This window comes from Triturus cristatus, chromosome 8 (genome assembly GCF_964204655.1).
Source record: "Triturus cristatus chromosome 8, aTriCri1.1, whole genome shotgun sequence".
NCBI lineage: Eukaryota > Metazoa > Chordata > Amphibia > Caudata > Salamandridae > Triturus > Triturus cristatus.
Window position 1 is genome coordinate 1,155,373,738 of NC_140591.1, and position 22,462 is coordinate 1,155,396,199.

General features: G+C 55.6%; 1 protein-coding gene across 3 annotated transcripts in view; it reads right to left on the reverse strand.

Annotated features, from left to right (window-relative positions):
• LOC146805531 (uncharacterized) overlaps positions 1 to 22,462 on the reverse strand; it is a 284,372-nt gene that overhangs the window by 141,516 nt on the left and 120,394 nt on the right. The window contains exons 3-4 of one of the 3 annotated variants that reach the window (XM_085620521.1): positions 15,219 to 15,488; positions 12,759 to 14,010 (exon numbers count right to left, since the gene is read on the reverse strand). The exons of the other annotated variants lie outside the window; for them this stretch is intronic. Coding sequence (XP_085476647.1) covers positions 12,797 to 14,010; positions 15,219 to 15,488 — 1,484 coding nt within the window. The 3' untranslated portion in view covers positions 12,759 to 12,796. Of the gene's footprint in view, positions 1 to 12,758; positions 14,011 to 15,218; positions 15,489 to 22,462 lie in introns of those variants that run through there. 3 annotated transcript variants of the gene reach the window in all.

Genomic DNA, 22,462 nt, shown 5'->3' on the forward strand with positions numbered 1-22,462 from the left:
CATAGTGTCCTTAAAGGTTTCACTGTCCGCCTTGGCAGAAGAAATCTGTCTTTTGAGGGCCCATTCTAATTTTCTCTGCCCTTGAATGAGCAGTTGTGCCACATTCTCTAGTTTTTATCATTGATCTAATGTGCCCAAATTCTCCATAACTTGTCGGTTGCGGGTGAATATAAACATGAATCAAAAGAATTTGAGTTCTAGGGCTTTATTGACACCCAATTATTTTCTCCAGAATTTCACCCAGGTTTTAACTAAAGTTAGGAAAGTCCAATTGACTTAATGTCTTTTATTTCCTTTCTTTCTTTTAGGGTCGGTTGTGGCTAAGTCTCCGGCCCGCAAAAAAGATACCATCGGAAAAAAGAAGAAACCCCATGGTAAGTCACGTCTCTTCTCCCCTATTGAATAAGGATAGACTAATCACAAAGGGAGATCCATGCAAGCCATACCTCCCTGGAATCCCCCGGGTGTCTAGTTTTCAGAAATGTGTGGGTTTGGTAGGTTTCCCTAGGTGCCGGCAGAGCTAGGGTTCAAAAACTACAGCTAGGCACTTTGCCAAAAAAAGTTCATTTTTCACTGCGAAATTGAGATGTGTCCACGGTGAGTTTTGCACCGTTACCTGTCGCGTGCACTAAGCCGACCCACACAAGTGAGGTACCATTTTTCTGGGAAGACTTTGGGAAACACGGGGTGGGTGGAAATTTGTGGATCCACGCAGATTCCAGAACTTTCCACCACAGAAATGTGGGGGAAATGTGTATTTTTTGGCAATTTTTTAGGTTTGCAAGGGATTCTGGGTAACAAAAAAAAACTACAGCTAGGCACTTTGCCAAAAAAAGTTCATTTTTCACTGCGAAATTGAGAAGTGAAATTTTCAGAAATGTGTGGGTTTGGTAGGTTTCCCTAGGTGGCCGCCGAGCACCGGGCTAAAAACCCAAGTAACCCCCCTTGCAAAACCAGGTCGTTTTGAGATAGCCAATTTTCATGTCGCCTCACTACGTTGTGGGCCCTTGCCTGTCGCGGGTATTTGGGCCTCCCACATAAGTGAGGCACCATTTTTATCGGGAGACCTGGGGGAACGCTGAGTGGTGGGAAATTTGTGTCAGCCCGGTGATGCCACAACTTTCCCACACACAAATGTGTGAAAAAAGTGATTTTTTTCAGCCAAATTTGAGGTTTGCAGGGCATTCTGTGTGAGGAAACGTTGGGGGATCCACGCAAGCCATACCACACTGGAATCCCCAGGGTGTCTAGTTTTCAGAAATGTGTGGGTTTGGTAGGTTTCCCTAGGTGCCGGCAGAGCTAGGGTTCAAAAACTACAGCTAGGCACTTTGCCAAAAAAAGTTCATTTTTCACTGCGAAATTGAGATGTGTCCACGGTGAGTTTTGCACCGTTACCTGTCGCGTGCACTAAGCCGACCCACACAAGTGAGGTACCATTTTTCTGGGAAGACTTTGGGAAACACGGGGTGGGTGGAAATTTGTGGATCCACGCAGATTCCAGAACTTTCCACCACAGAAATGTGGGGGAAATGTGTATTTTTTGGCAATTTTTTAGGTTTGCAAGGGATTCTGGGTAACAGAACCTGGTGGGAGGCAGTCAAGTCACCCCATCTTAGATTCCCCTGGGTGTCTAGTCTTCAAAAATGTATAGGCTTGCTAGGTTTCCCTAGGTGCCGGCAGAGCTATGGTTCAAAAACTACAGCTAGGCACTTTGCCAAAAAAGGGTCATTTTTCACAGCGAGATTGAGGTGTGTCCACGTTGCGTTTTGCGCCGTTTCCTGTCGCGGGCACTAGGCTGACCCACACAAGTGAGGTACCATTTTTCTCGGAAGACTTTGGGGAACACTGGGTGGGTGGAAATTTGGGGATCCAAGTAGATTCCAGAACTTTCCACCACAGAAATATGGGGAAAATTTGTTTTTTTTGGCAATTTTTGAGGTTTGCAAGGGATTCTGGGTAACAGAACCTGGTGGGAGGCAGTCAAGTCACCCCATCCTGGATTCCCCTGGGTGTCTAGTTTTCAAAAATGTATAGATTTGCTAGGTTTCCCTAGGTGCCGGCAGAGCTATGGTTCAAAAACTACAGCTCGGCACTTTGCCAAAAAAGGGTCATTTTTCGCTACGAAATTGAGGTGTGTCCATGTTACGTTTTGCGCCGTTTCCTGTCGCGGGCACTAGGCTGACCCACACAAGTGAGGTACCATTTTTCTCGGAAGACTTTGGGGAACGCGGGGTGGGTAGAAATTTGTGGATCCACGCAGATTCCAGAACTTTCCACCAGATAAATGTGGGGAAAAAGTGTTTTTTTGGCAATTTTTTAGGTTTGCAAGGGATTCTGGGTAACAGAACCTGGTGGGAGGCAGTCAAGTCACCCCATCTTAGATTCCCCTGGGTGTCTAGTTTTCAAAAATGTATAGGTTTGCTAGGTTTCCCAAGGTGCCGGCAGAGCTAGGGTTAAAAAAAACTACAGCTAGGCACTTTGCTAAAAAAGGGTAATTTTGCATTGTGAAAATGTGGTGTGTTCACGTTGGGTTTTGAGCCATTTCCTGTCGTGGGCACTATGCCTACCCCTACAAGTGAGGTACCATTTTTATCGGGAGACTTAGGGTAATTCAGATTTGTAAAGGAACTGTTATTACCTATTGACTTTCGATGCATTTCTGCCTTCCAAATGAAAGACATTGTGTAAAAAATAAGTCATTCTAAAAAATGACTGATAATTCTCATGCTAGTATGAGTATTCCCAATTTCGGAAATGTGCAAATATCTACTGTTTCTAAACTCTATGTTTTGTTCCCATTTCAGAAATACATAGGTGTCTTTCATACCGATTTTTCCATGTACACATTTTTACAGAATAATTACTATATACCCGGTACATAATAAAAAACCATTGCAAGTTGCTGCTCAGTTTTTGGATCTGGGTTCGTCGGGTTCTTGGTAAACCTACAAGTCCTATATATCCCCACAACCAGTAATGTCCAGCGGATGTAACGGTATATTGCTTTCAAAGAGCTGTCATAATTAGAAGAAGTTACAGGTGAAAACGTTGACACAAAAGTCTTTTTTATACAACAAATTTTCAATTTATCCTATATTTAACTGTTAGTTTCTATAAAAAAAAACCTTGATGGATCTACACAAATGACCCCTTACTGAATTCAGAATGTTGTCTACTTCTCTAAAATGTATAGCTTTCCAGGATACATTATTGCTTTTGTACCCATTTCTACCATTAACTGGAAGGAGGTCGAAAGCACAAAAAATAGCAAAAATAGGCTATGTCCCAGAAAAATGCCAAAACTGTGTAAAACATTTTGGGTTTCTGACAAAAGTCTGGTATCCCCTAAAAGCTGGGAAAATGGTGATTTTAGCCCCACAAACCCTTTTTTGATAACACTTGCAGGGAAAAACTCAGAAGTTTTCATATGCAGCCCGTTTTTCCCATTTTCCCCCCAAAAAACCTAAATTCTGCTGTATTTTGGCTCATTTCTGTGACCCCTCCAGGGGAATCCACAAACCCTGAGTACCTTCAGAATCCCCATGATGTTGGAAGAAAAGGACACAAATTTGGCGTGGATACCTTATATGGTCAAAAAGTTACAGGGGCCTCAGCGCGCACTACCCCAAATAGCCAAAAAAGGGCGTGGCACAGGAGGGGAAAAGGCCTGGCAGCGAAGGGGTTAAAACAGGTATTCAGACAAAATATGGAGTGAGTTATGTCAACTGACACAATTATCAAGTTGTAAATATCGTGATACATAAATATCAACAGCAAAAATATCATGGACAAGGATATCAGTTTTAAAATAAGTAATATTGATTTTTTGAATATACAAGTCACTGATATCATTTGCAAAATCATAGTTGTTTAAAATATTGCTTTTTAATTAATGTTATGGATTTGTTATTATATATATTAAATGTATTTTTTTATAAGTATTGTTTATGCTTTTGAATGTATGTGTTAAATTGTTAGTAGTTATCAATTGCATTTTAATACAATGTTGTATTTTATTAGTTCCGTAGCTTGTTGTGGGCTTAGAGGGGATAGGGTGGAAAGTCATTTATTTAAAATAAATTAATTAATATTTTTTATTTGATACTACTTATTCAATTGATATTTTATGGTGTGAATTTTGTTTTTATTTTTTGGGGTCAATTGTATATGTGGAATGTAGGTTTATAGGGGTAAAAGGTGGGAAGTAATTTATTTTTAATTAATTAGTCATTAGTTGTTAATTAATATTAATTAATTAATTGATAATTAAATATGGTAATTGTGACATTTCTTGTTAGGTGTGGATTGTGTGGTTTTTAGGTGTAAAGGGTGGGAAGTGATTAATATGTTATTAATTAATAATTAGTTGATAATTAATTAAATAATCATTAATTATGTTAATTGTTTAATTACATTTTTTGGATGTGCGTTTTAGGTATAAGGGGTTTAAAGTGGTTAGTAATTTATTTTTGATTAATTACTAAAAAGTTATACATTAATAATAATTAATCAATTACGTTAATTGTTTAATTAACATTTTTGAGTGTGAGTTTTGGGTTTATAGGGGTTAAGGGTGGAGAGTAAATTCATTTTCCTATTTTATATTTAGTTGGTAAATACTATTAGATATTTAATTGAAAATTAATTTTAATTGTGTGATTAATTTTTCAAAAGTTATTTTTATGTGTTGGTTATGGGGATTATAAGGGTAAATAGTAGGGAGATAATTATTATTAATGAATTTTAATTTGTTTTTTAATTAGTACTTTTTGTTTACTTGATAATTAATAATATTAATTGTGCAAATATATTTTAGATGGTGGTTGTGAGTTTTTTGGTGCTATAGGGTAGAAAGTAGATATATTCAGGGGCCGATTCCGATCCTGGAGAAACCGGGTACGAACCGTCGGACGGAGCATTTTCTCCGTCCGACTCGTACCCGGTCGAAAACAATTACAAATATGCAAGTACGATTCGTATGGAAACACCATTTCCATACGAATCGTACAAAACACCTACCGATGAAAAAAAAAACACAAATGTGATCCAGCAAAGCGCCGACGTGATGTCGGTACGCATGCAGGCAGCGTCTCACGAACCAGGAAGTACGATCCGTACCGACATCACCCCGCACGGAATATATTTTCCGGCTGCCAAAAAGTGCCGGGAAATCAGGACGACGCGCACAAGGAGCACCTGTACGCGACGCACAGCCATGGACCCGAACCTACGTGTCATCCCGGTCCTCATAGCAGTCCACCTGCTCTACAGGAACCGACGCAGACGCCGCAGAAGGTCAGAACAACACCCAGGGGCAAAGGGGGGGCAGGACACATAACCCCCACCCAAGTCACTAATCAAACATGCCCTGGACATACCTGACCTTCAGGACCTGGTCACTACGAGGGGGTGGGGGCGTGTCCAGCAACGCATGCGTCCGCCACAACGGAAGTAGATGGCGATGTGAACCGGCAACACAACAATTCCGGTACGTACCGTACCCACGCCTCAAGAGCGTGGGTACGGGCCATACCACGCCCACCCCTACGTCACCCCAACAATGGCGGTACGGCTCGTACCCACGTTCCAAAGGCCTGGGTACGGGCCGTACCAGCATTGTGGGGGTGAATTAGGGGTACGCGTGGTACAACCCGTACCCACGCTCAGAAGGCCTAGGTGCGGTGCGCACCCCTACGGCACCCCATTGGGGGTCCGCACCGTACCCAGGCCCCAAGAGCGTGGGTACGGCCCGTACCACGCGTACCCCTACATCACCCCAACAATGGTGGTACGGCCCGTACCCAGGCCTTTGGAACGTGGGTACAAGCCATACCGCCATTGTTGGAGTGACGTAGGGGTACGCGTGGTACGGGCCGTACCCACGCTCTTAGGGCCAAGGTGAGGTGCGCACCCCTATGGCACCCCATTGGGGGTCCGCAACGTACCCAGGCCCCAAGAGCGTGGGTACGGCCCGTACCACGCGTACCCCTACTTCACCCCAACAATGGTGGTACGGCCCGTACCCAGGCCTTTGGAACGTGGGAATGAGCCGTACCGCCATTGTTGGAGTGACGTAGGGGTACGCGTGGTACGGACCGTACCCACGCTCTTAGAGCCTGGGTACGGTGCGCACCCCTACGGCACCCCAAAATGGGGGCACGCACCGTACCCACGTACCAAAGGCATGGGTACGGGCCGTACCCAGGCACGCAGAGCGTGGTCACAGGCATGGACGGAGCGTACCCCCACCCGTGTATGTCCGGAGCGTACATGCCCAGACACAGGAGGGGTGGGTGCAGGGGACTACCAGCAGTGCCCAGCCATAGGAGGGGTGGGTGCCTATCACTCCCAGCAGTGCCCAGACATAGGAGGGGTGGGTGCAGAGTCCTCCCAACAGTGCCCAGACATATGAGGGGTGGGTGCATAGGCCTCCCAGCAGTGCCCAGACATAGGAGGGGTGGGTGCCTATCACTCCCATCAGTGCCCAGACATAGGACGGGTGGGTGCCTATCACTCCCAGCAGTGCCCAGACATAGGAGGGGTGGGTGCCTATCACTCCCAGCAGTGCCCAGACATAGGAGGGGTGGGTGCCTATCACTCCCAGCAGTGCCCAGACATAGGAGGGGTGGGTGCAAAGTCCTCCCAGCAGTGCCCAGACATATGAGGGGTGGGTGCAGAGGCCTCCCAGCAGTGCCCAGACATATGAGGGGTGGGTGCCTATCACTCCCAGCAGTGCCCAGACATAGGATGGGTGGGTGCAGAGTCCTCCCAGCAGTGGCCAGACATAGGAGGGGTGGGTGCCTATCACTCCCAGCAGTGCCCAGACATAGGAGGGGTGGGTGCAGAGGAATACCAGCAGTGCCCTGACATATGAGGGGTGGGTGCAGAGGCCTCCCAGCTGTGCCCAGACATAGGAGGGGTGGGTGCACAGTCCTCCCAGCCGTGCCCATACATAGGAGGGGTGGGTGCAGAGTCCCCCCAGCAGTGCCCAGACATAGGTGGGGTGGGTGCCTATCACTCCCAGCAGTGCCCAGACATAGGAGGGGTGGGTGCAGAGTCCTCCCAGCAGTGCCCAGACATATGAGGGGTGGGTGCAGAGGCCTCTCAGAAGTGCCCAGACATAGGAGGGGTGGGTGCCTATCACTCCCAGCAGTGCCCAGACATAGGAGGGGTGGGTGCAGAGTCCTCCCAGCAGTGCCCAGACATATGAGGGGTGGGTGCAGAGGCCTCCCAGCAGTGCCCAGACATAGGAGGGGTGGGTGCCTATCACTCCCAGCAGTGCCCAGACATAGGAGGGGTGGGTGCAGAGTCCTCCCAGCAGTGCCCAGACATAGGAGGGGTGGGTGCAGAGGAATACCAGCAGTGCCCAGACATATGAGGGGTGGGTGCAGAGGCCTCCCAGCAGTGCCCAGACATAGGAGGGGTGGGTGCACAGTCCTCCCAGCAGTGCCCAGACATAGGGGGGGTGCAGAGTCCCCCAGCAGTGCCCAGACATAGGTGGGGTGGGTGCCTATCACTCCCAGCAGTGCCCAGACATAGGAGGGGTGGGTGCAGAGTCCTCCCAGCAGTGCCCAGACATATGAGGGGTGGGTGCAGAGGCCTCCCAGCAGTGCCCAGACATAGGAGGGGTGGGTGCCTATCACTCCCAGCAGTGCCCAGACATAGGAGGGTGGGTGCCTATCACTCCCAGCAGTGCCCAGACATAGGAGGGGTGGGTACCTATCACTCCCAGCAGTGCCCAGACATAGGAGGGGTGGGTGCAGAGTCCTCCCAGCAGTGCCCAGACATATGAGGGGTGGGTGCATAGGCCTCCCAGCAGTGCCCAGACATAGGAGGGGTGGGTGCCTATCACTCCCAGCAGTGCCCAGACATAGGATGGGTGGGTGCCTATCACTCCCAGCAGTGCCCAGACATAGGAGGGGTGGGTGCCTATCACTCCCAGCAGTGCCCAGACATAGGAGGGGTGGGTGCAGAGTCCTCCCAGCAGTGCCCAGACATATGAGGGGTGGGTGCAGAGGCCTCCCAGCAGTGCCCAGACATAGGAGGGGTGGGTGCCTATCACTCCCAGCAGTGCCCAGACATAGGAGGGGTGGGTGCAGAGTCCTCCCAGCAGTGCCCAGACATAGGAGGGGTGGGTGCCTATCACTCCCAGCAGTGCCCAGACATAGGAGGGGTGGGTGCAGAGGAATACCAGCAGTGCCCTGACATATGAGGGGTGGGTGCAGAGGCCTCCCAGCAGTGCCCAGACATAGGAGGGGTGGGTGCACAGTCCTCGCAGCTGTGCCCATACATAGGAGGGGTGGGTGCAGAGTCCCCCCAGCAGTGCCCAGACATAGGTGGGGTGGGTGCAGAGTCCCCCCAGCAGTGCCCAGACATAGGTGGGGTGGGTGCCTATCACTCCCAGCAGTGCCCAGACATAGGAGGGGTGGGTGCAGAGTCCTCCCAGCAGTGCCCAGACATATGAGGGGTGGGTGCAGAGGCCTCCCAGAAGTGCCCAGACATAGGAGGGGTGGGTGCCTATCACTCCCAGCAGTGCCCAGACATAGGAGGGGTGGGTGCCTATCACTCCCAGCAGTGCCCAGACATAGGAGGGGTGGGTGCAGAGTCCTCCCAGCAGTGCCCAGACATATGAGGGGTGGGTGCAGAGGCCTCCCAGCAGTGCCCAGACATAGGAGGGGTGGGTGCCTATCACTCCCAGCAGTGCCCAGACATAGGAGGGGTGGGTGCAGAGTCCTCTCAGCAGTGCCCAGACATAGGAGGGGTGGGTGCAGAGGAATACCAGCAGTGCCCAGACATATGAGGGGTGGGTGCAGAGGCCTCCCAGCAGTGCCCAGACATAGGAGGGGTGGGTGCACAGTCCTCCCAGCAGTGCCCAGACATAGGGGGGGGGGGTGCAGAGTCCCCCAGCAGTGCCCAGACATAGGTGGGGTGGGTGCCTATCACTCCCAGCAGTGCCCAGACATATGAGGGGTGGGTGCAGAGGCCTCCCAGCAGTGCCCAGACATAGGAGGGGTGGGTGCCTATCACTCCCAGCAGTGCCTAGACATAGGAGGGTGGGTGCCTATCACTCCCAGCAGTGCCCAGACATAGGAGGGGTGGGTACCTATCACTCCCAGCAGTGCCCAGACATAGGAGGGGTGGGTGCAGAGTCCTCCCAGCAGTGCCCAGACATTTGAGGGGTGGGTGCATAGGCCTCCCAGCAGTGCCCAGACATAGGAGGGGTGGGTGCCTATCACTCCCAGCAGTGCCCAGACATAGGACGGGTGGGTGCCTATCACTCCCAGCAGTGCCCAGACATAGGAGGGGTGGGTGCCTATCACTCCCAGCAGTGCCCAGACATAGGAGGGGTGGGTGCAGAGTCCTCCCAGCAGTGCCCAGACATATGAGGGGTGGGTGCAGAGGCCTCCCAGCAGTGCCCAGACATAGGAGGGGTGGGTGCCTATCACTCCCAGCAGTGCCCAGACATAGGAGGGGTGGGTGCAGAGTCCTCCCAGCAGTGCCCAGACATAGGAGGGGTGGGTGCCTATCACTCCCAGCAGTGCCCAGACATAGGAGGGGTGGGTGCAGAGGAATACCAGCAGTGCCCTGACATATGAGGGGTGGGTGCAGAGGCCTCCCAGCAGTGCCCAGACATAGGAGGGGTGGGTGCACAGTCCTCGCAGCTGTGCCCATACATAGGAGGGGTGGGTGCAGAGTCCCCCCAGCAGTGCCCAGACATAGGTGGGGTGGGTGCAGAGTCCCCCCAGCAGTGCCCAGACATAGGTGGGGTGGGTGCCTAACACTCCCAGCAGTGCCCAGACATAGGAGGGGTGGGTGCAGAGTCCTCCCAGCAGTGCCCAGACATATGAGGGGTGGGTGCAGAGGCCTCCCAGCAGTGCCCAGCCATAGGAGGGGTGGGTGCCTATCACTCCCAGCAGTGCCCAGACATAGGAGGGTGGGTGCCTATCACTCCCAGCAGTGCCCAGACATAGGAGGGGTGGGTACCTATCACTCCCAGCAGTGCCCAGACATAGGAGGGGTGGGTGCCTATCACTCCCAGCAGTGCCCAGACATAGGAGGGGTGGGTGCCTATCACTCCCAGCAGTGCCCAGACATAGGAGGGGTGAGTGCAGAGGAATACCAGCAGTGCCCAGACATATGAGGGGTGGGTGCAGAGGCCTCCCAGCAGTGCCCAGACATAGGAGGGGTGGGTGCCTATCACTCCCAGCAGTGCCCAGACATAGGAGGGGTGGGTGCAGAGTCCTCCCAGCAGTGCCCAGACATAGGAGGAGTGGGTGCCTATCACTCCCAGCAGTGCCCAGACATAGGAGGGGTGGGTGCCTATCACTCCCAGCAGTGCCCAGACATAGGATGGGTGGGTGCAGAGTCCTCCCAGCAGTGCCCAGACATAGGAGGGGTGGGTGCCTATCACTCCCAGCAGTGCCCAGACATAGGAGGGGTGGGTGCAGAGTCCTCCCAGCAGTGCCCAGACATATGAGGGGTGGGTGCAGAGGCCTCCCAGCAGTACCCAGACATAGGAGGGGTGGGTGCCTATCACTCCCAGCAGTGCCCAGACATAGGAGGGGCGGGTGCCTATCACTCCCAGCAGTGCCCAGACATAGGAGGGGTGGGTGCAGAGGAATACCAGCAGTGCCCAGACATATGAGGGGTGGGTGCAGAGGCCTCCCAGCAGTGCCCAGACATAGGAGGGGTGGGTGCCTATCATTCCCAGCAGTGCCCAGACATAGGAGGGGTGGGTGCAGAGTCCTCCCAGCAGTGCCCAGACATAGGAGGGGTGGGTGCCTATGACTCCCAGCAGTGCCCAGACATAGGAGGGGTGGGTGCAGAGGAATACCAGCAGTGCCCATACATATGAGGGGTGGGTGCAGAGGCCTCCCAGCAGTGCCCAGACATAGGAGGGGTGGGTGCACAGTCCTCCCAGCAGTGCCCAGACATAGGAGGGGTGGGTGCAGAGTCTCCCCAGCAGTGCCCAGACATAGGTGGGGTGGGTGCCTATCACTCCCAGCAGTGCCCAGACATAGGAGGGGTGGGTGCAGAGTCCTCCTAGCAGTGCCCAGACATATGAGGGGTGGGTGCAGAGGCCTCTCAGCAGTGCCCACACATAGGAGGGGTGGGTGCCTATCACTCCCAGCAGTGCCCATACATAGGAGGGGTGGGTGCCTATCACTCCCAGCAGTGCCCAGACATAGGAGGGGTGGGTGCCTATCACTCCCAGCAGTGCCCAGACATAGGAGGGGTGGGTGCAGAGGAATACCAGCAGTGCCCAGACATATGAGGAGTGGGTGCAGAGGCCTCCCAGCAGTGCCCAGACATAGGAGGGGTGGGTGCCTATCATTCCCAGCAGTGCCCAGACATAGGAGGGGTGGGTGCAGAGTCCTCCCAGCAGTGCCCAGACATAGGAGGGGTGGGTGCCTATGACTCCCAGCAGTGCCCAGACATAGGAGGGGTGGGTGCAGAGGAATACCAGCAGTGCGCAGACATATGAGGGGTGGGTGCAGAGGCCTCCCAGCAGTGCCCAGACATAGGAGGGGTGGGTGCCTATCACTCCCAGCAGTGCCCAGACATAGGAGGGGTGGGTGCAGAGTCCTCCCAGCAGTGCCCAGACATAGGAGGGGTGGGTGCAGAGGAATACCAGCAGTGCCCAGACATATGAGGGGTGGGTGCAGAGGCCTCCCAGCAGTGCCCAGACATAGGAGGGGTGGGTGCACAGTCCTCCCAGCAGTGCCCAGACATAGGAGGGGTGGGTGCCTATCACTCCCAGCAGTGCCCAGACATAGGAGGGGTGGGTGCAGAGGAATACCAGCAGTGCCCAGACATATGAGGGGTGGGTGCAGAGGCCTCCCAGCAGTGCCCAGACATAGGAGGGGTGGGTGCACAGTCCTCCCAGCAGTGCCCAGACATAGGAGGGGTGGGTGCAGAGTCCCCCCAGCAGTGCCCAGACATTGGTGGGGTGGGTGCAGAGTACTCCCAGCAGTGCCCAGACATAGGTGGGGTGGGTGCAGAGTCCTCCCAGCAGTGCCCAGACATAGGAGGGGTGGGTGCCTATCACTCCCAGCAGTGCCCAGACATAGGAGGGGTGGGCGCAGGGGACTACCAGCAGTGCCCATGGGAAGAAAAGGGTGGAGTACCCACAGATACAATGCCCACAATTGTCAGTCAGGTGCTCAAAGACCCTACCAAACACGTAATACATGTGTGCGAGGCTGGGAGTACACACATGCATAGTGCGTAAAAGGGAACATGTCCACATGAAGTCATGACAATGGACTCCATACACAAGTACAGTGACCACCAAGGATGCCACTGATGATGCAGGTGGAGACATTGCCTAGCATGCATGGCCCAAGTTGAAGGGATCCGTCACACACCAAGGAAATGTAGACACAGCTCAGAACAACATTTCGGAAACACCCTGCAGGGAAGATGTCAGGGTCCACAGAGGAAGGAACACACCTTGGGACAATGTCACCATGCAGTAAGAGCGTACATGAACAAAGATATTTCGCAAATACCTTGTGATGGCACACAGATATCAGTGTCCACCCCATGAACAGCACAACACTACATTTCCCAGACACCCAACACATTATCACCACCCCAAATCATGGAGCAGCACCACCAACAGCAATACCACAAAAGCAGTAGTGTCCAAAGGAAAAACAAAAAGCTTTATTCAGCAGGAAATAATGAATGTGGTAGAAAAAGTCTATATATACAAGGCCCATAGGCCAGGCCATCAACTAAGTCCCGGGGGGGGCCACATCGGGACGTGTGTCCCCAAGCTTGCCTGCACAGTTCACATGTCCATATCATCCACAGAAGGGGGGGCATCATGTGGGGGGGAAGGACCAGGCACCGCAGGGACAGGAGGGGCAAGGGTAGGTGAAGTGGGTGCAGGGACGGAGGACTCCACCACAGGGGGTGGGGCAGCGCCAAAGGTGGTGGTTAGGATGGCGCTGCATACGGTCGCAAGGTCCCCCAGCGTCTCCCCTGCACCCGAAGGAACCACAGGCCCCAAGGAGGGGGGGGGGGTCGGAGGGATGGGTCGCAGCGCTACTGGGGGAGGGTGTGGACAGGGGGGGGACTCAACTACCCTGACCGGGTCCTGCCTCCACCGCTTGCGGGGTGGTGCCACACTGGGGCTCATGGACAGACTGGGCAGGACTGACCCTGTGTCCGACTCCTGGACAGGAGAGCTGATAGGAGTGGATTTGGAGGGAGTGGGTTTGGACGAATGTGGACTCCCACTGTGGCTGCGTGTCTTCCGTTTGCCCCCCGACCCAGTGGGTGTGCCTATTTCACCCTGTGTGTGCGTGAGAGGAGGTGTGCGCTTCGCCTTCCCTGTTGGTGTGGTTCCTGTGTCTGTTGGGGTGCGTGCATGGGGACGTCTGGGTGCGCTTGGGACAGGCATGGGAGTGGGAAGTGTGGATGGCGCAGGGGTAGGGGGGGTGTAGCGCTGCAGGAGACCCACTGCTGCAGTCAGTGTCGAGTCTATGGACCTCAGCAACTGGCGTTGGTCAGACTGCGCAGCTGAGATGCCCTCCATGAATGCCTCCATCTGGTTGAGCACTCGGGTGTGGCCATGGAGGACATTAAGCATCGCAGTCTGACCAACCTGCAACTGGCGCAGGATGTCCACAGACTCGGCATTCACGGCAGCAGTGGAGACAGGGGCAGGGGATGCGGTGCCTGGCAAGAAGGAGACACGTGGTGACCTAGCACGGCGGGAAGGGACACGAGCAAGTGGGAGGCCGGTGATGGGAATTGAGGGGGCAGGTACAGATGGAGTGCTGCTCTCAGCAGTCGGAGCAGCCTCTGCCCCCTCTGGGAGCTCTGACTCGGACCCGTCTGCATCATAGTCGGTGGTGTTGTGACTGGACAGGTCCTCTGTCTCACTCCCCTCGGCCTCCGTGCCACTCGATGTGCCAGACAAGACGGCACTGCTGGCACTGGTACTCGCTCCCTCCTCACGGTCCGTGCCAGTGTCTCCCTCGGTTTCCCCCGACGATGCTGTGGGCAAGGAGAAGAGACAGGAAATAATCAGACACCTGTATACATATGTCACATTGGTCAAATCTACATAGGTCACAGTGCATAGCTGGAAAAGCAACATGATTAACATCCACAATACAATGGACATATGTAGGCCCTGCACCACACAGTGTTGCCAAAAAAGGGATGAGCAGGAACCATGTCCAACAACTCTAAGCACATGCTGCAATGCCAAGACATGAAACCATGCCCAACATGACTGGGTCACTGCACCCTGAGTGTATGTCCAGTCCAACATCACACACAGGCCAGACCTAGCAAGGAGACTTTTTATTTAGACATGTAGGCCTTGCCTGCACAAACCACCCCCTACCTGTGACAATGTGATTGAGACAGAGCAAGTACTTACACCTCTTACTCTGGGATGATGTCACATGGCCTGCACTAAATCCAAATTGTACACAAACTAACCCAGGGGCGCCTGTCCACATATATCCTTGACAATCAACCATCATCATATTGTCGTACCAAGACACACAGGCAATGCCCAGTGTGAGTATGCACAAGCAAAATCTGGTCACCCTGTACAGTGCACACATGTAGCACAGTGTACGGAAATACATATGAGGCCAGGGTACAATGCCACAGAGCCCCACCTATGCCAAAGACACAGAGAATGTCCACATTGTTGGATGACACACATGATACCTAGGAAAAGGTGCTCCAGGGCACGGTAGTGGCCACACACCTCCATGGGCCTGGATGGATATGACTGCAACTGAAGCAACCGTCCCCGCACTATGCATTACTCCCACTCATGCACATCATGTCAGGGGGCACAACAGTGGACATGCATGCTGTAAGGCAGTAGACTCCATGGACACACTCCCATGTCCGGACTCAGCATCAGTGCCAACTGACATGGACCCCACGATGACTGAACTGGACAGGGCACAAGTAAGGTCCCAAAACCTGTTACACACCACCCCCACACATGATGCTGCAAGCATTGGGCACTTGGATTAACTGCCAGCCTAGATGACCTTGTGCAGGAGTGACTACACACAGACAAGGGAACACATGGCAAGGAGGGGAAGGGAGGAAGAACAGCACCGGTTTACTTTGGGGAACAGGTTTTGCACTGCATATGTAATCCCTGGCAGTGTATCCATGCAACTGCGCACTTCCCAAAGCTGGTGACACACAACAAACACACATGTACGTACCCCCTTCCTGCTGCTGCTTCTCCTGTAAGCACCTATCCAATTCGGGGAAGACCACCGCCAGCACACGCTTATGGATGTGGGTCAGACGCCGGCGCCCACGGTTCTTATGGCTCTCAGGTGAGTCCCCCAGCAGGACCCGTGCAATCCTCCTCGCCCAGGACCGGATATCCTGCCAGCGTTTCCTCACCTGGGCTAGGCGCCGCTTCCGACCCTCCGTCTTCCTCACAGCACTGACGGCTCGCCTCCAAATATCCCCCTTGGCAGAGGCGCCTACCTGTGAGGATGCAAAAGTGAGAATACTATAATACACCTGAGCAATGACACAGAGACACACATATGAACAATTGGACTCATTTGAACAGGGCATGGTATGCATGCAACTCATAGCACCTTTGTCATGGGGACATTATCCTCTGGGGAAGGCCAAATGCACTACGTGGCATTGAAAGTACACAGGTGGCATGAGGGGTCCCACACAATCAATGATCCTGGAGCACACTGTGCATCACAAGCAACACCAGGATTATGTACAGCACCTCAAAGCAGTCACATGCCCCAGCCCACTGATGCAACCTCAGCAGAGTACACAGACACACACAGGCACAGGACAAGCACCTGCCAATGCCAACTGCGGATGCATACCTCACTCTGCCCATGTGCCACTAGACTGGGGGGTGTCACAGGTGTGGTGCTGGCTCAGCGCGGCAGTCACACAGCACTGCTCCATGCTCACATCAGAAGGGCAGGGTATATCCCTCCCTCATGCAGCTGGTGTGCAACACTCCACATATGCACTTACCCACATGATGGGTGTTGGACAGGCCACACGAAGGGCTTGCGCCCTCCCCGCATGACAGGGCCCAAGCCCCGGCCTCCCAGGCGCGGCCCACGAGAATCACCCGCACCCCGTCTCCCGACGGAACTCCTGCCCTCGGACCTCCCTGTAGCACGGGCCCAAGCCACCACCAGCTCCCTCGGTCGGGTCAAGCCACCATCTTGGGCCCTGCGCCACGAGGCCGCGTGGCCTCCCCCCGACCCTAACCCTGGGCCTGGCCGGCCCCGACATCCCAGCACCACCATCCACCCAGGAGGTGAGCGGATCACTTGGCAGGTCAATGGGAGGACGAAGTGCCAAGGACTCTCCCCCGCCAGTTGACGATCGCCTCCAGCTCCCCCAGGCACCGGCTCCACCCCCCCGCTGGGTGTCTGGACACCTTCATCCCGGACCCTCCGACCCCCAAGTGCGAGGGTCCGGACATCAAAGGGCACCTGCCCTATAACTGGAGCAGCTGCGGAGCAGGAAGGCAGTTGTATCCTGGAGTCGAGAGACACCGAGAGAACTCAGCCTTGACGGACTACTGGCGCTGCCGTAGCCCCATCTTGTGATCTATCGTCCTGCCTGCTGGCGCTGCCGCGGCCTTCTGCAACATCCATCCTCGTCGGGACCTGCTGGCGCTGCCGCGGCCCGTTGTAACGACCATCTTCACCGGGACCTGCTGGCGCTGCCGCGGACCGTACATCGACCATCGTCTCTGGGACCTGCTGGCGCTGCCGCGGCCCGTGTATCGACCATCTTCACTGGGACCTGCTGGCGCTGCCGCGGCCCGTACCAGCTAGACCACCTAAGCTCGAGGATTGTGAGCTACCCACCATACCACCTCAACTACCAGACTGGTAACCAGACTGTCCCGCTACCCCCTTTTCCCATCTTGAGAGACTTGAATCGAGGGGACCCCTGAGTCCAGACCTCCTTGTACCTTTTCATCGTACCTTAAGAAGTGCTTATAAAGAACGCTAACTCATCTCCTTGTGTGGTATCTGTCTGTGGGGGGGAAGTTATTTGTCTGTACGATCGCTGGAGACGGCTCTCCCCGGAGACCTCTCCCCTTGTCCTCGGCCGACCCTCCCGGTCCGTCTAACATTGGTGGCCAGCGGCGCGATCCGAATCAACGCGTAATCGTACAGAGAGTAGCTCACCCCACGACAAAACCACGATGTCAGCTAAAGATAGCGGTTCCACTGAAAAGTTCCAAATGGATAAGTTGGAAGAGTATAACCACCGCGAACTTAAACAATTCTGCATGGAACTAGGCATTGCTACCACCGGCCTGAGTACCAAAGAGGATTTGAAGCGCGCCCTTGAGTCGTGGGCAGAAACGGGGATCACCGGATCCTCCGACCAAAACAGTGTCGCACCACAGGGGAACGCCACGGCTCCCGAGGAGAGGGGAACGGGCCTCTCGCAGGAGGAGATCCAGGAAAGAGAAAGGACCAGATTACACGAGTTGGAAATGGCACGACTCAAGATGGACGGTGAACTAAAGTTAGCCGAGCAGAAACTAAATCTAGAGCATCTGCGGCTCCGAGAGGAGCGAGAAGAAAAACAGAGACAGAGAGAGCTTGAGGAAAAAAGAATAACACTCGAACACGAACGCAAACTGGCGGAAATAGAACTGCGGAAACAGAATAAAGAGACGGGGGTGACTGAGCGACCGCACACCCCAGGGGCAACCGAGAAAAAAGTCCACATCCCCAAGGATGTTGTCCGAGAGTATGTCCGAGAAGACGACATACAACAGTGGTTCAAAGCCTACGAGATCGCCATGACCTCCCACCGGATCGACCGGAGTGATTGGGGAGCTGGACTATGGGGGAGGTTCGTCAACGAAGGTCGCGATGCCCTGTTGCAGCTCCCAGATCACCAAATGTCGTCCTACGACCACATGAAGGCTGCCCTCCTCACCCGCTACGGCCTCACACCCGAGATGTACCGCCAGAGGTTCAGAGATTGCACCCGGATCCCGGGTACAACTTGGGTGGAGTACGTAAACTATTTCAGCAGAGCCTTCGAGGGGTGGATCAAGGGGAGCCATGTAACGACCTACGAACAACTCTTTAACCTCATGGTATGGGAACACCTGTCGAACAACTGCTTCGTCGAGCTCAGGCAGCACCTCCTCGACAGTAAATTGACCGACCCCCGGCAGCTCGCCGCTGAAGCTGACCGATGGGAGAGCACCCGGGTGGGCCGGAGAGGACCGCACGAGCAGACCCGAAGCAACCAAGGCCAGCACCGTCCTCGGGGAGGAGGAGGAGGCCAGGGGCGAGGGAGAGACACCCTCCCGGCAACACCCGTGGCCAGCACCCCACCCCCGGCCGGCCGGGGAAACCCCCCGATGCGTCCAGGGTTCCGAGCCAATGTCACGTGCCACCGATGCCAGCGAGTCGGCCATTACGCCAATGACCCGAGCTGCCCGCAGAACCAAACACCCAAGCCCCGCCAGGTAGCTGCCACCGCCCTGGGGGAAGAACGACTGTCAGAGGAACAGGAAGAGTATGAGCCGGCCCAGCAAGAGTGGGAACCGGCCGCCATGGTTCTAGCGTGCCTAGGGGGAAAAGACATAGTCCCGCGGGCTCCCCTACCCGCCAACACCAGGAAATACGGTCAGTGGGTGACCATTAATGGGCATCGGGCCGAGGCCTTACGTGACACAGGCGCCAGTGTGACGGCCGTCCGCTGTCACCTGGTGAAACCCGAGCAGATCCTGCCGAACATTCTCTGCCCCGTCCGCTCAGCTGACAATTCCGAAAGTCTGTGTCAAATGGCCTGCGTCCCCTTCGAATGGGGAGGGGTCTCCGGCCTGCTGAAAGTGACGGTCCGGGATGATGCCCCCGTGGACTGCCTCCTGGGGAATGACCTTGAGAGTTCCCAATGGGCCACCGTCGAGAGAAGAGAGCACCTGGGGATGCTGGGCCTCCCGGACTGGGCCTGCGTAACCACCCGGTCCAGGGCAGCCCGTGCCGTTCCCCGACCAGAAGAACCGGAATGGCCAGCACCTCCGCCCCCGGTCGCCCCAGTAGAAGACAACGATGAGGCCAACCCCCCGGAGCCAACGACCGAAGGGGACGCGCACCTCCAGGACGTCCCCGGCCTGGCTCAGTGGCGTCAAGAAGGGGGGCCCACCCAAGAACAGTTCCGCCAGGAGCAAAAGACTTGCCCCTCTCTCGAGGGACTCCGCCAACAAGCCAGCGCCCAGAGCGCAGGGGACTCCACCGGAACTCACTGGGTCTACTGGGAGAACGACCTGCTATACAGCGAACAGAGGATCGCAGAGCTAGGGGCCGGTCGAGTACTGGTGGTACCTCTCCGCTTCAGAAACTTCCTGCTCAATCTGGCCCACGATGTCCCCCTGGCTGGACACCTGGGCCAAGACAAAACTTACAGTCGCCTAGTGACCCACTTTTTCTGGCCGAAGATGCGGAACGACGTCCTGAACCACTGCCGGTCCTGCCCCACGTGCCAGGCCAGCGGGAAGAGTGGCCGTAAGCTGAAGGCCCCTCTACAACCCTTCCCGGTGGTCACCACCCCGTTCGAGAGCGTAGGAATAGACATTGTGGGGCCCCTGGACCCCCGCACGGCACAAGGACATAGGTTCATCCTAGTACTGGTGGATCACGCCACCCGCTACCCCGAGGCGGTGCCTCTACGAACAGTAACAGCTCCGGTGGTTGGCCGGGCCCTAATGGGGATCTTCTCCCGGGTGGGCTTCCCCCGAGAAGTCGTCAGCGACCGAGGCACGAACTTCATCTCCAAATACATGAAGTCCCTCTGGCAACAGTGCGGGGTCACCTACCGATTCACGACCCCCTATCACCCCCAAGGGAACGGACTAGTGGAGCGATTCAACCGCACTCTCAAAGGGATGATTGGGGGATTGGAAGAGCCCCTCCGTCGCCAGTGGGATGTACTACTCCCGTGCCTCCTCTTCGCCTACCGGGAAGTTCCCCAGAAGTCCCTCGGTTTTAGCCCCTTCGAACTCCTGTACGGGCACCCTGTGCGAGGGCCCCTCAGCCTAGTCAAAGAAGGTTGGGAGATGGCCCCCCTAAAGACCCCTCCAGACGTCTTCAAGTACCTCCTGGCCCTACGTAATCAGACCCGGCGCTTCAGGGAGATGGCCAAGGCGAACCTCGAGGCCAGCCAGGAAGACATGAAGAGATGGTATGATCACAATGCCTCCTCCGTCGAGTTCGAACCTGGACAACAAGTGTGGGTGATGTCCCCCACCGAACCATGTGCCTTGCAAGATAAGTGGACGGGGCCCTTCAAGGTGGTCGAGCGCAAAAGCCCCGTCACTTACCTCATCGACATGGGGACCACCCGGAACCCCCTTCGGGTCCTCCACACCAACAGACTCAAACCACACTTTGTGCGCTCAGAACTCAGCCTCCTGATGGCTACAGACAGTGGGGCGGAAGAAGACTCCGAGCCTCTCCCGGATCTCCTGAAGACTCAGGAGAAAGACGGTTCCGTGGACGGGGTCCGGCTCTCCGATGCCCTCACCCCAGAGCAACGCCAGGGCTGCCGGGACCTCCTGCTGCGGTTCGCTTCACTGTTCTCCCTCACTCCCGGGGTCACCCCTTGGTGCTTGCACGACGTAGACACCGGGGACAGTCCCCCTGTCCGGCACCGGGCCTACCGCGTACCAGATCGGGTACGGGCCTGCATACAAGAGGAAGTGGCCAAAATGCTCACGATCGGGGTCATCGAGCCCTCGGACAGTCCCTGGGCCAGTCCAGTTGTATTGGTCCCCAAAGCCGCTGCCCCCGGCACCACACCTGAAATGAGATTCTGCGTCGACTACCGGGGCTTGAACGCTGTCACCCGAACCGACGCTCATCCTATCCCCAGAGCGGATGAATTGATCGACCGGCTGGGGGCCGCCCGCTACCTCAGTATCTTCGACCTAACAGCGGGCTACTGGCAGATCGGTCTCACACCCCGAGCTCAAGAACGATCCGCCTTCTCTACCCCCGATGGCCACTACCACTTCAAGGTCATGCCCTTTGGCATGAAGAACGCCCCCGCTACATTTCAACGTCTTGTGAACCAGGTCCTGGCGGGGCTCGAAGAGTTCAGCGCTGCCTACCTGGACGATATCGCTGTATACAGCCGCCACTGGTCCGACCACCTCCTCCACCTCCAGGAGGTCCTACAGGCCCTCCAGCGGGCCGGCCTCACGATTAAGGCCGGCAAATGCCAAATTGGTCAAGGGTCCGTGACCTACCTGGGGCACCAGGTGGGGAGCGGGCTGGTGGCCCCACTGCAACTTAAGATTGCTGCCATCCAGTCCTGGCAGCCCCCCGTCACTCAGACCGAAGTCCGAGCCTTCTTGGGGCTCACCGGCTACTACCGGCGGTTCGTGAGGGACTACAGCAGCATTGTGGGGCCCCTCACGGGTCTCACGTCCAAGAACCAACCAAAGCGGATTAACTGGACCCCCGATTGTCAAGCGGCCTTCGAAAAACTGAAGGCCGCCCTGTGCACCGCCCCTGTGCTCCAGGCCCCCGATTACAGTCGGGAATTCGTAGTACAGACAGACGCCTCCGACCACGGCATCGGAGCGGTTCTTTCCCAAGTGAACCCCGAGGGTCATGACCAGCCGGTGGCCTTCATCAGCCGACGTCTCCTGGGCCGAGAACAGCGCTGGAGCACCATCGAGAGGGAGGCCTTCGCAGTGGTGTGGGCCCTCAAAAAGCTCCGGCCCTATCTCTTCGGTACCCACTTCCGGGTACAAACCGACCATAGACCCCTGCAGTGGCTGATGCAGATGCGGGGGGAAAACCCAAAACTATTGCGCTGGTCCATCTCCCTGCAGGGAATGGACTTCACCGTGGAGCACCGACCAGGCCAAGACCACGCCAACGCAGATGGCCTGTCCCGCTTCTTCCGCCTCGACGAAGAGAGTCCCCAAGGAGATGGGTGACTCTCCCCGCCTTCAGCTGGGGGGGACGCATGTTGGACAGGCCACACGAAGGGCTTGCGCCCTCCCCGCATGACAGGGCCCAAGCCCTGGCCTCCCAGGCGCGGCCCACGAGAATCACCCGCACCCCGTCTCCCGACGGAACTCCTGCCCTCGGACCTCCCTGTAGCACGGGCCCAAGCCACCACCGGCTCCCTCGGCCGGGTCAAGCCACCATCTTGGGCCCTGCGCCACGAGGCCGCGTGGCCTCCCCCCGACCCTAACCCTGGGCCTGGCCGGCCCCGACATCCCGGCACCACCATCCACCCAGGAGGTGAGCGGATCACTTGGCAGGTCAATGGGAGGACGAAGTGCCAAGGACTCTCCCCCGCCAGGTGACGATCGCCTCCAGCTCCCCCAGGCACCGGCTCCACCCCCCCGCTGGGTGTCTGGACACCTTCATCCCGGACCCTCCGACCCCCAAGTGCGAGGGTCCGGACATCA